This window comes from Pristiophorus japonicus, chromosome 2 (assembly GCF_044704955.1).
Source record: "Pristiophorus japonicus isolate sPriJap1 chromosome 2, sPriJap1.hap1, whole genome shotgun sequence".
NCBI classification, from domain to species: domain Eukaryota; kingdom Metazoa; phylum Chordata; class Chondrichthyes; family Pristiophoridae; genus Pristiophorus; species Pristiophorus japonicus.
In genome coordinates this window covers 21,429,713-21,444,642 of record NC_091978.1, presented here as the reverse complement: position 1 = coordinate 21,444,642, position 14,930 = coordinate 21,429,713, and the positions used below count along the sequence as shown (strand labels likewise).

General features: G+C 42.9%; 1 protein-coding gene across 2 annotated transcripts in view; it reads left to right on the top strand.

Annotated features, from left to right (window-relative positions):
* The window catches only part of dnaaf9 (dynein axonemal assembly factor 9), a 188,772-nt gene that overhangs the window by 47,813 nt on the left and 126,029 nt on the right, over nucleotides 1-14,930 (top strand). Inside the window, exons 5-12 of one of the 2 annotated variants that reach the window (XM_070866807.1) lie at nucleotides 989-1,085; nucleotides 1,978-2,084; nucleotides 6,346-6,423; nucleotides 6,938-7,039; nucleotides 7,463-7,579; nucleotides 11,761-11,816; nucleotides 13,483-13,618; nucleotides 14,687-14,768. In XM_070866807.1, coding sequence (XP_070722908.1) covers nucleotides 989-1,085; nucleotides 1,978-2,084; nucleotides 6,346-6,423; nucleotides 6,938-7,039; nucleotides 7,463-7,579; nucleotides 11,761-11,816; nucleotides 13,483-13,618; nucleotides 14,687-14,768 — 775 coding nt within the window. The remainder of the gene's footprint in view (nucleotides 1-988; nucleotides 1,086-1,977; nucleotides 2,085-6,345; nucleotides 6,424-6,937; nucleotides 7,040-7,462; nucleotides 7,580-11,760; nucleotides 11,817-13,482; nucleotides 13,619-14,686; nucleotides 14,769-14,930) is intronic. The other variant, XM_070866808.1, reaches the window with a different exon arrangement.

The window sequence follows — 14,930 nt, the reverse complement described above, 5'->3', positions numbered from 1 at the left end:
TATAATCCTGTCGCAAATAAATACATCATCTGATTTACTATGAGAAATTTAACGGGATATTCTGGTTGGAAAAGTGGTGCATCTAACACATTCTGCCATCACATTTGGCAATGGTTACAAAACAATCTCAAAATGTTGGGTGCTCCGAGCTTGCAGTCTGCAACTGACGAGCACATTCTAATCTAAAATCATTCATCAAACAGTTCAACGTTTGATTGAACATGGCCTCTGTTTACTTGGGAGCAAGTGGACATGGCCTTAAATAATACATGGTGAACAATGTAACATGGTTATCCTCGTAAAACAGTCTTTCATCCAACTTGTAATTAAAGCCAGTGGACATCGACTAACATACACACGTTTTGAGTTGATTTTACAGTTACCGCATATAGAAATTGCTGTGTTGCACTTGAAATATTTAAAAAAATCCTCAAACAAAAAAATACCTTTCAATTAACTGAAGAAATTGTATCTTTTTAAAAAAAAAAGTTTTAAACAAATTGGCTTGAGGTTCTGCCACAGAACAACTGACCTTTAATTGACTCAGGAAGGCACAGCAATACACCTTATGGCCTCAGAGCACAATCAGTTACATCATTACTGTAGTAGCAGAAAATGCATTAAAAAAATATTTATTCTCTGGATATGGGCATTGCTGGCAAGGTCAGCATTTATTGCCCATCTCTAGTTGCTGTTGAGAAAGTGGCAGTGGGCTGCCTTCTTGATGGTGAAAGCGCTCCCACAGTGCTGTTTGGTATGAAGTTCCAGGGTTTTGACCCAACAATAATGAAGGACCAGTGATCTATGTCCCAAGTTAGGATGGTGTGTGACTTGTATCTGCTGCCCTTGTCCGAGGTTGAGAATGTCACTGGTTTGGGAGTGATGCCGAAGATTGTCCGGCTACTTGTCTAATACATAAAACTGTTAAATTATCATCCATTACATAATTTTACACTGCAACTTACTGGATTTAAACTTCTTCCCTCAGTATGAAGATGAAGAGGCGGCAGAGGAGTTCAAAATTACCAGCTTTGTGGATATGGTCCGAGACTGTTGTCGAATTCGAGTTCCATACAGCTCCCAGGGTAAAGACAAAACATATTTTCCATATTATAAACATAGTGCAAAAGAACTAAGCCTGCCATAAAGATGTTTTTATTAAATTTGACTTGATATTTTAAGGTCTCTTTCTGTCCCTACTATGTAAAATGTTTTGAGCAAAGGCATTCACGCTAGTAAGAGGTTAGGTCAAAAATGTATTTTTGTTTCCTCTTGGGTTATACATGACCTCCATTTGAACTCTCCTTGATGGTTTGGTGAAATTTATAAACCCGATCCGTTTGCAATTTTGGATACACTCTTAATAACTCTGGCTATGGTACCCCTGTATTTTTCATTTAGATTTTTCTTCGGTTTTGATGAGCTTCACTTTGGCTTGATCCAAGTGACAATCTAAATTTATATAGCTTCTCTATTCTCATCAAGCTGTCAGTAGGTTCTGTTCAGTTAAAATATGAAGCAGAAACAAATGTATTCTCCTGTCCTCTTCAGTGTTTATACTAGCATTTAAAGTTAAACCATGTTAAAGCATTTCCCATGCTAATTTACTTTAAAAGTGACTGTTATTATCGAGGACCACTCAATTGGAAATGAGTTCAGAGACTTGGTGGATAAAGGTGCTTTTAAGGAAACAAAAATCTGGAATATTTTTCCATTTGCTCTTTAAATTTGGCTGTAGCAATTGAATTGGATGTGGTTGATGGATTTTGTAATCTATCAAAGCATAAAGTCAATATAGCTGTACCCTTGAGTGGTGTTAAGTCTGGGACCATTTTCTTTTTCCTCCGACTTGGTGTAATTGTTAATTAAATTACGGCATCTCATTATTTATTACATTGTATTCACTTAATTGATATTTAAATCTGTTTTTAGATCACTTCATTGTGCTTATCGTTCTGTGCCCATTGCTATTTTTAGGCTATGTTCAGAAGTTTGACATGTTCATTGTTGAGAAGTGGCCCATTGTACAAGCATTTGCTCTGGAAGGAATTGGAGGAGGGGAATTTTTTACAATGAAACATGAGGTATTTAATTTAATTTTATGTGAGTGCTGTACAAAATTATGGCTATATAGTAGCATTAAAGTTATCAATAAATTGAACAGTTCACATGAGAAGTTTCCCCAAACTGAGATAACCAGGCAAAATTCATGACTGATCGAAGTCCTGCAGGATAAAAAGGGCTCAAAAATCAATACAGCCCCAGTGATAGAAGTTTTTAATCCCACAGTGCTGAGAAACTGGGGTGGAGATTTTTGAGTTTGTTTCTTCTTAATATTAATATCTTGGATTCATAAAATCCGATGCGAGTTGTCAAATTTGCTAGAAAGTGCAAATAAACTGGAGGCCATCAATTTAAGATAGTCACCAAGATGGGGAATTAGGAGAAACTTTTTTTACCCAGTGGTGAGAATGTGGAATTCGCGACCACCGGGAGTAGTTGAAGCGAATAGTATAGATGCATCTAAGGGGAGGTTAGATAAGCATATGAGGCAGAAGGGAATAGAGGGCTTTGCTGATAGTTAGATGAGGAAGGATGGGAGGAGGCTCGAGCGGAGCATAAACGCTGACATGGACTGGTTGAGCCAAATATTCTGTCTATTCTATGTAAATAGCAAACTTGCTGGCAGCTTGGGAAGCAGAAGTGGAAATGGTTGGATCATTGGAGTTTCTCCGCAGTACAGGCTTGTGAGGAGCCGGGAGACAAAATTGGGGTACGACAACAGCAGTAATAGAGAGGGTGTAATTACAGAATAACCCATTTACAGAGGAAATGTCTATTTTAAATGTGGACATAACAATTTATAATTGGGGAAAAAGTTGAGGAAATATATGCAAAAGCAAGATAGTTAATATAATAATCTGTGTTATGGTACATGGTCGGGAATGGTAGCATAGTGGTTAAATTACGGGACTAGTACAGAGGCTTCGACTAATTCAGAGACGTGAGTTCAAATCCCACCTCAATTTAAATTCAGTTAAATTAAAAATAAAGAAAAATCTGGAATAAAAAGCTAGTGTCAATAATTGTGACCATGAGTCTACCAGATTGTTGTAAAAACCCATCTGGTTCACTAATGTCCTTTTAGGGAAGGAAATCTGCCACCCTTACCTGGTCTGGTCTATATGTGACACCAGACCCACAGCAATGTGGTTGACTCTGAACTGCCCTCTGAATTGGCCTAGCAAGCCACTCAGTTGTAACAAACAGCTACAGAAAACAATTAATAAGAATAAAACTTGATAGACTACCCAGCATCGACCTCTGCACCAGCTTCGGATACGACAAAGGCACACCCAGCCTAGTCGACCCTGCAAAGTCCTTCTCACTAACATATGGGGACTTATGCCAAAATTGGGAGAGCTGTTCCACGGACTAGTCAAGCAACATCGTCATACCCGCAGAATCATACCTTTCAGTCACAGAATCATACCTTTCACTCCTCCATCACCATCCCTGGGTATGTCCTGTCCCACTGGCAGGACAGACCCACACGAGGTGGTGGCACAGTGGTATACAGTCGGGAGGGAGTTTGCCCTGGGAGTCCTCAACATTGGCTCCAGACCCCATGAACATAGTGTCTGTTTTAGCTCTCTGCTGTTATTGTGTTGTTTCTGTCTCTTGTTCTACTGTTTTTTCTTTTCTCCTTCACTTTCAACCTTTTGCTTCTCTTTATTTTCCTTTGGGTGGGTGGCATTATGAGGAAAGGAACCAGCTGCATTTAGGATACGGGCTTTCAAAAACCTGGCTCTCTGCAGCTCTGTATCTAATATATTCTCCCAATCACCAATATTTCTCCCACCCCCTCACTTCCATCATGTCACCTACCCTTTCACATTACCATAACCGCCTTCCCTACTACCCCCTTGCTTTCAGCACTACCTCTACCTCTTCCCCTCTGAGTCACCAGCTCAACTCCTCATCCTCATCTCCCACTTGCTCTGCTGTCACTCATCTTGCCCATAAAATCCATCTACTTCCCTACTCCTACTTGCTTCCATCAAGGTAACGATCCTCCATTACTCTGAATCTGTTTCTCCCATCCCCACCTATCTGTTTCCTTCAGCCTTTGTTTGCCTTCCATATTCAACTTTAAAAAAAAAAACTTCAATTAAATTGAGGAAAGACACTGGCTCTTTCTGTCTTGCAGGTATTTACAATTAAAACCACTGTCTCTCAGGTGTGAGCAGTTAGCATTTACCTTTTCTAACTGTCCATCAAACACGAGAACATTATAGGATAATTAGTTGGCTTTAAAATTCAACGTGTTTTTGTTTTTCAAACTTACTTTAAAAAGGCAACTACTGAGCAGAAACTGTGTTTAAAAGGTTAAAAAAAAATTATCCTACAAGTCCTGTTGACTGGTCCTGATGCATCCTGCAAATTAGGTATACTGCACAAGCTCACTGTAGAATACGTGGGCTTCCAAACCTAAGTTATTGCGAGAGATCAAGCCTTCACGGAAAAACTTTAATGCAACCATTAGCTGACACAAAAGACAGATCATGTTATTGTGAAATATGTAATTTTTGATTTGTTTTCATTTTGTTTAAACCCTTATTTTGGATACAAATTTCAGTAATTGAAATCAAGGAGTTGTTTAACCAGAAGCCAACGTAGGTCAGTGAACACAGATGTGAGGGGTGAGCAGGACTTGGTGCGAGTTAGGACACGAGCAGGGTGGAAAGGTAGACCAACATTATTCAGACGAAAAGATTTCAAAAAACGATGTACAGGGTACTTTATTGGGAGAAACCACCTAGTGGTGAGATTGTGTACTTTCAGGGTGACAAGTGCCTGTGGATGCTTGCCATTATAAACGGGGCCAGAGGAATTTGGAGTGAGTGGAAAATGGACAGAGAAGCATGCCAACAAGAGTGACAATAATGAGCAAGGTGTTATATCCAGGGAGTGCAAATAAAATATAGATCGTTTCCAATTTCAGTAGAAGATTCATTATGGACTAACCTAATATTACTGTTTTCATCAGATCATCATTTTTTTCAGTAGTCACTGAATGCCAAGGCTAAATTTAAAATTGCACAGTCTATGTTGACCTTTTTTAATCAAAAGAACAAAATAAGTTTTCTGAGAGAGACCACAGTTTAGAGTTCAGGGAACAATTAAACCATGTTGGGTGAGAATAGTTTTTTCTTGTAAAATAACAGCAACTTGTATTTATATAGCACCTTTAACGTAGTGAAACATCCCAAGTCACTTCACAGGAGTATTATGAGATAAACGAAATTGACACCGAGCCGCATAAGTAGAAATTAGTGCAGGTGACCAAAGGCTTGGTCAAAGGTCGGTTTAAAGGAGCGTCTTGAAAGAGGATAGAGAGGCAGAGGTTTAGGTAGGAAGTTCCAGAGCTTGGGGCCTAGGCAACAAAAGGCACAGCCACCAATGGTTGAGTGATTATCATCAGGGATTGCTCGAAGGCAGAATTAGAGGATTGCAGACATCTCTGGGGAGGGGAGGGGGGACCCTGTATGGCTGGAGGAGATTAGGGATCAGGAGGGGTGAGGCCATGCAGGGATTTGAAAATAAGAATGAGAATTTTGAAATCTCGGAATTGTTTAACTGGGAGCCAATGTCGGTCAGCAAGCACAGTGGTGATGAGTGAAGCAGGACTTGGTGTGAGTTAGGACATGGGCAGCCGAGTTTTGGATCTCCTCTAGTTTACGTAAGGTAAAATGTGGGAGGCCAGCTAGGAGTGCGTTGGAATAGTCACGTCTCGAGGTAACAAAGGCATGGTTGAAGGCTTCAGCAGCAGATGAGCTGATGCAATGGCAGAGACGGGCAATGTTACGGAGTTGGAAATAGGCGGTCTTAGTTATGCTGTGGATATGTGGTCGAAAGCTCATTTCAGGGTCAAATATGGCACCAAGGTTGCGCACAGTCTAGTTCAGCCTCAGAAGCTGGGGGAACGGAAATTGTGGCCGGGGCCGAAAACGATGGCTTCCGTTTTCCCAATATTCAAGTGGAGAAAATTGTGCTCATCCAGAACTGGATGTTGGACAAGCAGTCTGACAATTTGGAGACCTTGGAGGGGACGAGATAAGTGGTATTGAAGTAGAGCTGGGTGGTGTCAGTATAAACATTAAAGCGCGATCTAATTTACAATAATAATTGTGTGCATGTGCTGGCAGTAAGACTCTAATGTTACGCATCGTTTCTAATTAAAAGGGCATTATACCTCCTCTTAATGTTTTTTTTAAAGAGTGACACAGAAAATGAAGAAATGGTATATTATTTTTATAATGCCTGTCTTTTTTTCTGTTGTAGCTGTTTGATGCTAGCGAGGAGCTATGGCATACCTATAGCAGATTGGATCCAGTCTCTCTGGAAGTCTTGATCACTGAGGTGACAGCAACTTATATTCAGATCAACCATGATCTTATTGAATGGCGGAGCAGACTTGAGGGGCCATATGGCCTACTCCTGCTTCTATTTCTTATAATAAATATATATATATGATAATCCTTGTGCGCGTTCCTAAATCTTGGCTAAAGCTACTGCAAATATTACATACTGGGATGTCATGGAGTTCAGTAAACTAATGGATTTGAGAATAGAGTAAATGTTTTACACTTAAGAAATGTAACTTTAATCTGCATTGCTTTAACTTCTGTAACAAATTGTTAGGAATACTAACTTATCTTGTATTTTTGTTTTAACTTGTGGAAAAATTAAGGAGCTTACTTTATACTTGTATCATATTTATTTTTATTCTGTAATGTCTTCATTTACAAACGAAACCAGCTTGTATTAATTTTTCAGGCAATGGAATAGGTTCGATTATCGAGCTTTAATAATTTATTTGCTTTACTCAGTGTTTTGTGTGCATTTTTAATTTGTTGCTTGCATACTGTTTCAGGATTTGATGGCATTTGACAGACAGTGGGGCAGCTTCTTTTCCAACTTTGACATCGAGGGTTCTTCCTCAATACTGGAGCTGTCAGAGGCACAGGCTGGAGAGGTGGGAAATAAAACATTATTCCAAACAGTATATGTCATCAACATTTATCATTCCCTTTAGGTAATACTACTTCAGTAAATAATTAAGCAAAAAAAAATCTATACCCGAAAAGAAGTAAACGTGCCAGAATGAATGAAGTTAGATTTGCAATTTTACTTCAGACAGCTGGATTTCTGTTTCTATGGGCTCTTTATCTAAAAGCTGTTATTTTGACTGAGATTATGGTTTGGATCTGAGGTCGAATTCTGGCCTGGGACAGCTGGCAAAATACAATGTTCAAACCCATAAAGCTGAGAATCCTAACTGTCCAGTTGGAGGTTGGTTTACATGGTTTTGGTTGTGCTCAATTCCAAGGAATATGTTTTTCATTAAACTGTTTTTCCCTATTTTTTCCCTAATTCTCCTCCCCTGCCCCTTTCACAGCCACTTGCCTCCAGATATACTTCATATAGCTGGAAGAGCAGACAAGTGAGCTGCAAGCTCCTGCATGGCTTTCAACACCAATGCTCTTCCATGGATCAACTAACGGGAGGCATGATGGTAAGGGGTACGAAATTCAACATGTCTGTTTTTAAACCCTGCAATGGGATGCTGCAGTGCTGTTGGCAGATTGTCCCACTTGCTCCATTACGACCCCAGCTAAAAATGATGACCACTGTTGTAGCCAAGTGTCAGCTGCTAATATTGTATGGGATGAAAATTGGTATTCACATACACTTTCTATGTACTCTGAGCAATTAAATGAAGCATCACTTGGGTTTTGTTCAAAATATATATACTTTTATTTTGATGGTAGAAAATCTTTGAGTTTGCCATTTGTTTGGTTATGTATGTAGGTTTTGTTTGAACAATGTTGCAAAATTTATAAATGGCCATCATACAATCAAGTCTGAATCTTGGTCTCTTGGCTGACTAAGTTTGTATATTGTCCTTTTTATATTAGTGAGTTAGCCTTAACTGTGTTCATTTAAGACTCTCAGAACAATTACTGTTAAATCTGACATCTAAGACACTTTCTTTCATGTTTTTTGTATTAATACGTTAATGGGGAAGATGTGCAAAACTGAAATAGATTTATCAAGAATATTTATGGTTGCCCTGCAAATAACTCTCGAGCTATTCCCTGAATAAGAAAAAGCAGAAATGCTGGAAATGCTTAGATCAGCATCTGAAAGAATGGTAGTTTGATGTCCCTTCGCACTGGTAAGTTAGAGTTGGAGACAATAGGCCCAAGTTTCAGACCGCGCCGAGAACGGCGCAGCCCCGACCTGGACGCCTGTTTTTCGCGCCAAAAAGTGCGGCTAAAAAAAAAACTTAACAGATTTTCCGGCTCCCTGCTGGTCCTAAGGAGCCGGGCGCGGCGCAGCACGAGCTGTGGGAGGCGGAGCTAGGTCCCTGCGCTGAAAACAGTGCCGGGACCTCTGCACGTGGGCGCTACAGTGGGCGCGCATGTGCAGTAGCTCCAGGTGCCCAAAACTGAGAGAGGAGCCCGAAGCACGCAGCCCCGAGCCCTGGCCGAATGCTTGCATAAGAATACCTCCCACGCCCAGCTCCTGCTTCCTCGACCTGATTCGACGACTCCCCCCCCCCCCCCCCCCCCCCCCCGGACCCAACCCAACCTGATCTCTCTCCCCCCGACCCGACCTCCCTCTGTCCCCCCCCAACCCGAACCGAACCGACCCACGCTGCCCCCCCACCCGACCCGACCTCCCTCCGCTCTCCCCCCGATCCGACCCAACGCCATCTACCTGTAAATCTGGTGCTGGGGACGGGCCCTGCCCGAAGTCTTGGGCCCGGCCCGTTCAGCCTCCCTCCCCCTTCTCCTTCCCCCTCCCCCACCTTCTCCTTTTTCCCTCCCTTCTCCTTTTTCCCTCCCTTCTCCTTTTTCCCTCCCTTCTCCTTTTTCCCTCCCTTCTCCTTTTTCCCTCCCTTCTCCTTTCCCCCCCCCCTTCTCCTTTCCCCCCCCCCCCTTCTCCTTTCCCCCCCCCCTTCTCCTTTCCCCCCCCCCCTTCTCCTTTCCCCCCCCCCTTCTCCTTTCCCCCCCCCCCTTCTCCTTCCCCCCCCCTTCTCCTTCCCCCCCCCTTCTCCTTCCCCCCCCCTTCTCCTTCCCCCCCCCTTCTCCTTCCCCCCCCTTCTCCTTCCCCCCCCCTTCTCCTTCCCCCCCCCTTCTCCTTCCCCCCCCCCTTCTCCTTCCCCCCCCCCTTCTCCTTCCCCCCCCCCTTCTCCTTTCCCCCCCCTTCTCCTTTCCCCCCCCTTCTCCTTTCCCCCCCCTTCTCCTTTCCCCCCCCCTTCTCCTTTCCCCCCCCTTCTCCTTTCCCCCCCCTTCTCCTTTCCCCCCCTTCTCCTTTCCCCCCCCTTCTCCTTCCCCCCCCTTCTCCTTTTCCCCCCCCTTCTCCTTTTCCCCCCCCTTCTCCTTTTCCCCCCCCTTCTCCTTTTCCCCCCCCTTCTCCTTTTCCCCCCCCTTCTCCTTTTCCCCCCCCTTCTCCTTTTCCCCCCCCTTCTCCTTTTCCCCCCCTTCTCCTTTTCCCCCCCTTCTCCTTTTCCCCCCCTTCTCCTTTTCCCCCCCTTCTCCTTTTCCCCCCCTTCTCCTTTTCCCCCCTTCTCCTTTTCCCCCCCTTCTCCTTTTCCCCCCCTTCTCCTTTCCCCCCCTTCTCCTTTCCCCCCCTTCTCCTTTTCCCCCCTTCTCCTTTTCCCCCCTTCTCCTTTTCCCCCCCTTCTCCTTTTCCCCCCCTTCTCCTTTTCCCCCCCTTCTCCTTTTCCCCCCCTTCTCCTTTTCCCCCCCTTCTCCTTTTCCCCCCCTTCTCCTTTTCCCCCCCTTCTCCTTTTCCCCCCCTTCTCCTTTTCCCCCCCTTCTCCTTTTCCCCCCCTTCTCCTTTTCCCCCCCTTCTCCTTTTCCCCCCCTTCTCCTTTTCCCCCCCTTCTCCTTTTCCCCCCCTTCTCCTTTTCCCCCCCTTCTCCTTTTCCCCCCTTCTCCTTTTCCCCCCTTCTCCTTTTCCCCCCCTTCTCCTTTTCCCCCCCTTCTCCTTTTCCCCCCCTTCTCCTTTTCCCCCCCTTCTCCTTTTCCCCCCCTTCTCCTTTTCCCCCCCTTCTCCTTTTCCCCCCCTTCTCCTTTTCCCCCCCTTCTCCTTTTCCCCCCCTTCTCCTTTCCCCCCCTTCTCCTTTTCCCCCCCTTCTCCTTTTCCCCCCCTTCTCCTTTTCCCCCCCTTCTCCTTTTCCCCCCCCTTCTCCTTTCCCCCCCCCTTCTCCTTTCCCCCCCCCTTCTCCTTTCCCCCCCCCTTCTCCTTTTCCCCCCCTTCTCCTTTTCCCCCCCTTCTCCTTTTCCCCCCCTTCTCCTTTTCCCCCCCTTCTCCTTTTCCCCCCCCTTCTCCTTTTCCCCCCCCTTCTCCTTTCCCCCCCCTTCTCCTTTCCCCCCCCTTCTCCTTTCCCCCCCCTTCTCCTTTCCCCCCCCTTCTCCTTTCCCCCCCCTTCTCCTTTCCCCCCCCTTCTCCTTTTCCCCCCCTTCTCCTTTTCCCCCCCTTCTCCTTTTCCCCCCCTTCTCCTTTTCCCCCCCTTCTCCTTTTCCCCCCCTTCTCCTTTTCCCCCCCTTCTCCTTTTCCCCCCCTTCTCCTTTTCCCCCCCTTCTCCTTTTCCCCCCCTTCTCCTTTTCCCCCCCTTCTCCTTTTCCCCCCCTTCTCCTTTTCCCCCCCTTCTCCTTTTCCCCCCCTTCTCCTTTTCCCCCCCTTCTCCTTTTCCCCCCCCCCCCCCCCCTTCTCCTTTTCTCCCCCCCCACTCGCTGTCAGAAACACAGACACTGAGAGACACTGGGGGGGGGGGGGGGGGGCATCCCAGCACGCTGTTGGAGGGCTCCCGGTGCTGCAGTCGGTAAGTAGAAAATGTTTTATTTATTGATTTAAAAAAAAAATTATTTCTTAATTTTTTTTGATTGATTTATTGATGTTTTATCATTTATTATTGATGGCTCTTTATTTGTAAAACTGAAGTGTTTAATGTTTGTAAACTTCCCTTTAAACACCCCCCCCCCCCCTCCCCATTCCCTATGCCTGATTTTCTAAAGTGTAGACAAGGTTTTTTCGAGCGTACAAAAATCTTCACTTACTCCATTCTAAGTTAGTTTGGAGTAAGTTTTCACTGCCGAAACTTTGAAAACAGGCGTAAGTGGCCGGACACGCCCCCTTTTGACACAAAAATTCTGTTCCAAAATGAAACTGTTCTAACTGACTAGAACTGGAGCAAACTAAATGCCGAGAATTTGAATTTCTAAGATACTCCGTTCTACACCAGTTGCTCCAAAAGATCAGGAGCAACTGAGGCCGAAACTTGGGCCCTATAGAACAAGAAGTGCATGGGAATTGATTTCCAATGGGACAGATGGAGTGGACTTTTGTAAAGATGTGGCATTGACTAAAGTCCTTCCTTATTTGTATTCATGCAAGTTCAAGGATGGGAAAGGACAAACTGTTTTATGGAAGCAATATGCCTTCCATTTGATGAAAAGTACATACTTCATAAATTTATAACTTGTCCACAGTCTGATGGTGAAAATCATGTGCCTCATGGAAGATTTGTACCGCAACAGGATCTGCATTTGGTATTGCCAAATGTATTGAGCATTTTAAGGCAGTTTGGAATCAATAACTTATAAATCTGTTGTAAAGACAATAGTTTATTCTACTTTTTTAAAAAAAAGGGAAGCATTCTTAGACATTTATTTTCTTTTTCAGCCTTTTAGAACTTACTTCAGCCATGGGTTGATAACAAGTCAACTTACAGAGAAAAGGTATGTGTGTGCAAAATGATTTTTATTTTTGTATTACACATCATATCTGATCACTTTTAATCTGTTTTTAAAAAAAAACATTTCGACCAGACTCGATGAATGAGTACCCTTTTACTTTATTAAGTAAGTTATTTTTAATAGGAGGTGCCTCTGGTATAATCAGCATTAAAGAAAATTATAACAAAGTTAGTTTGTTTTAGCACACAAGCAAAATACCACCGATGCTGGAAATCTGAAATAAAAACAAAATGCTGTAAATACTCAGCAGGTCAGGTGGCATCCGTGGAGAGAGAGAGAGAGTTAATGTTTCAGGTCGATGACCCTTCATCAAATAACCATTCTAATGAAGGGTCTTCAACCTGAAACGTTAACTCTCTTTCTCTCCCCACAGATGCTGCCAAACTTGCTTTTAAGATGGTTTTGATTAACCGTCCTAAAATCCCAACGATCAGATTGCAACAGCGAAATTTGCTTGAGCGGGAATGGGAACAGTGATAGACATGTTCTTGGTGGTATGTTTCATTGACTCGTGTTCCAAGTGTATCTGCTGCTGAAGATATTTTGTTCAAAAAGGGAGAAGATTATAAACTTTCCAAGAGTAGGCCACCTGGCCCCTCGAGCCTGCTCTGCCATTCAATAAGATCATGGCTGATCTAATCATGGACTCAGCTCCACTTCCCTGCCCGCTCCCCATAACCCTTTATTCCCTTATCGCTCAAAAATCTGTGTATCTCCGCCTTAAATATATTCAATGACCCAGCCTCCACAGCTCTCTGGGGCAGAGAATTCCACAGATTTACAACCCTCAGAAGAAATTCCTCCTCCATCTCAGTTTTAAATGGGCGGCCCCTTATTCTGAGACTATGTCCCCTAGTTTTAGTTTCCCCCATGAGTGGAAATATCCTCTCTGCAGCCCCTTCATTATCTTATATATTTTGATAAGATCATACCTCATTCTTCTGAACTCCAATGTGTATAGGTCCAACCTACTCAACCTATCTTCATAAGTCAACCCCCTCATCTCTGGAATCAACCTAGTGAACTTTTTCTGAACAGTTTCCAATGCAAGTATATCCTTTCTATATACTGAGACCAAAACTGCATGCAGTACTCCAGGTTTGGCCTCACAGTTGTAGCAGGACTTCTCTGCTTTTATACTCTATCCCCCTTGCAATAAAGGCCAACATTCCATTTGCCTTCCTGATCATTAAATAGGACTGTATTTTAGATTGGTTTCAAGTCTCGGAGAAAGTACCAAAATCATAACTAGGATTTTCTGCCCAATATATAGAAGCTTGCATAATTCTCTAAATTTAGACCTGATTAAACACACACTCTGGAGGATTTAGGTTTGGAACATGAAGAGTGTATACTTCATACCGAGACAGTCAAGGGGTCATATGAATACAGGGATTAGTTTATGCTTATACTTGATTGAAATCTGGAAATACATTTATTTTAAGGAGAGTAGAAATATTTCATGATCTTTCCATTTAAGCATAATTTTCAATCAGTTGATACATTTTAACTTAATATTATCCTAATTTTCAGTCCCACAGTAATCACTTGGGGATCTGTTTAATCGAGAATGTTTTGCATATTGGCTGATAAAAGTAGGCTACAAATATTGAAGTTGGTTTTGTATCTTTTTTTTAACCCTGTTCAGCACTAATCGGCAGCCATTTGTTCTCTTTGGTTGTCACTCGACAAAAGAAAACTTAAACTCGTACAGCTTCACTTTTCCATCAGAGGGTCACCTTGTTCGCAACACAAACAACAGAGGAGGCACTGCTAGGCATATGGTATTGTAATACTTTTCTCCCATTTCATATATTTTGTATGGTTAAGTATGATTACTTATTTTCACGACAGCTGTGGGTAATTTTTTGGTTGAATATATTTTTATCTCTTCGATTCAAAATAGAATTTTTTCCACATATAAATAAGGCTGGGACTTTTCATCTCACTTATCACACAAAACTTGAGTTTAGGATCAGAATTAAAAAATATTAATGTTATATCAAATGTAATGGACCAGTGATTGGCAGGTCTAACTAATTTATCTACATCCAAGTAATATCTTGAGTGATGAGATACAGGTTTGCATCCAGGATTCACACAATATGTGTCGGTTTGAAATATTAAGCCAAGGAGCAATGTTTTTTAAAAAAAAAAAATCTGATGGCTTAATTTGGGATGATCTCACGCACGAGTCAAAACTTAAAACGTCACTTGGTCTGTGACCAAGTGGTTTGTTTATAGTACTATGGAACACCACATTTATATCCAAGTGTTGGTATTGATCAGCTGGGTTAAATAAGATATGCTATAATTTGCATTAAAAATATTTTGGGGGAGATTGGGGGCAGATGCAGTAGATAAGATGATCAACTTGACAGGGAAACCCATTTTTGCTAAGCAACGATGAAAAACTGTGCAGTTGGCTCCAAACTGCACGACTCCAAAGATGTGTAAGCTGTTCAAGTCATCAGTATTGGGCTTAAACCCATACCACTTCTCTCTTCTCTTCAGAAGAATGGAGACGATGTCACGTTGACTTGTAACCTAACTGGAAAGCTGCAAACATTTTACGCGTCAAGGATCAATCCCCAACCATAATAACTGCAGACACAAAATCTTACTTCAGATTGTGTTAATACTCATAGCAATCAAGGTGTTTAAAAAATTGTATATTTTGTCAGTTACACTGACCTGGTATCTGATGTTTTGGCTTACCAACAAATTGGCACTTTCAACCTCATCGTCCAGACATGGAGTGATTTTTCTCAGTGCATATTGTATAGTCAGAGCAGTAGTCAATAATTTGATTAATTGTAAGGGTTATGGAATATGTTACTAATCCCATCCAGGTTGTGCAGTGCACATCTCCCAGAGGACCTTTGGCTTGCTCGAGGACATACTTCTTTGGAAACACTCATGTCCCTTACATAGGTAAGTTAATACTTGAATAAACAGTCAATTTTCTATTTATCAAGATGAGAACTGGTTGGCAGACAGGAAGCAGAGTCTCTGGATAAACGAGTCCTTTTCAGAATGGCAGGCAGTGACTAGTGGAGTGCCGCAGGCCTCAGTGCTGGGATCCCAGCTCTTTAC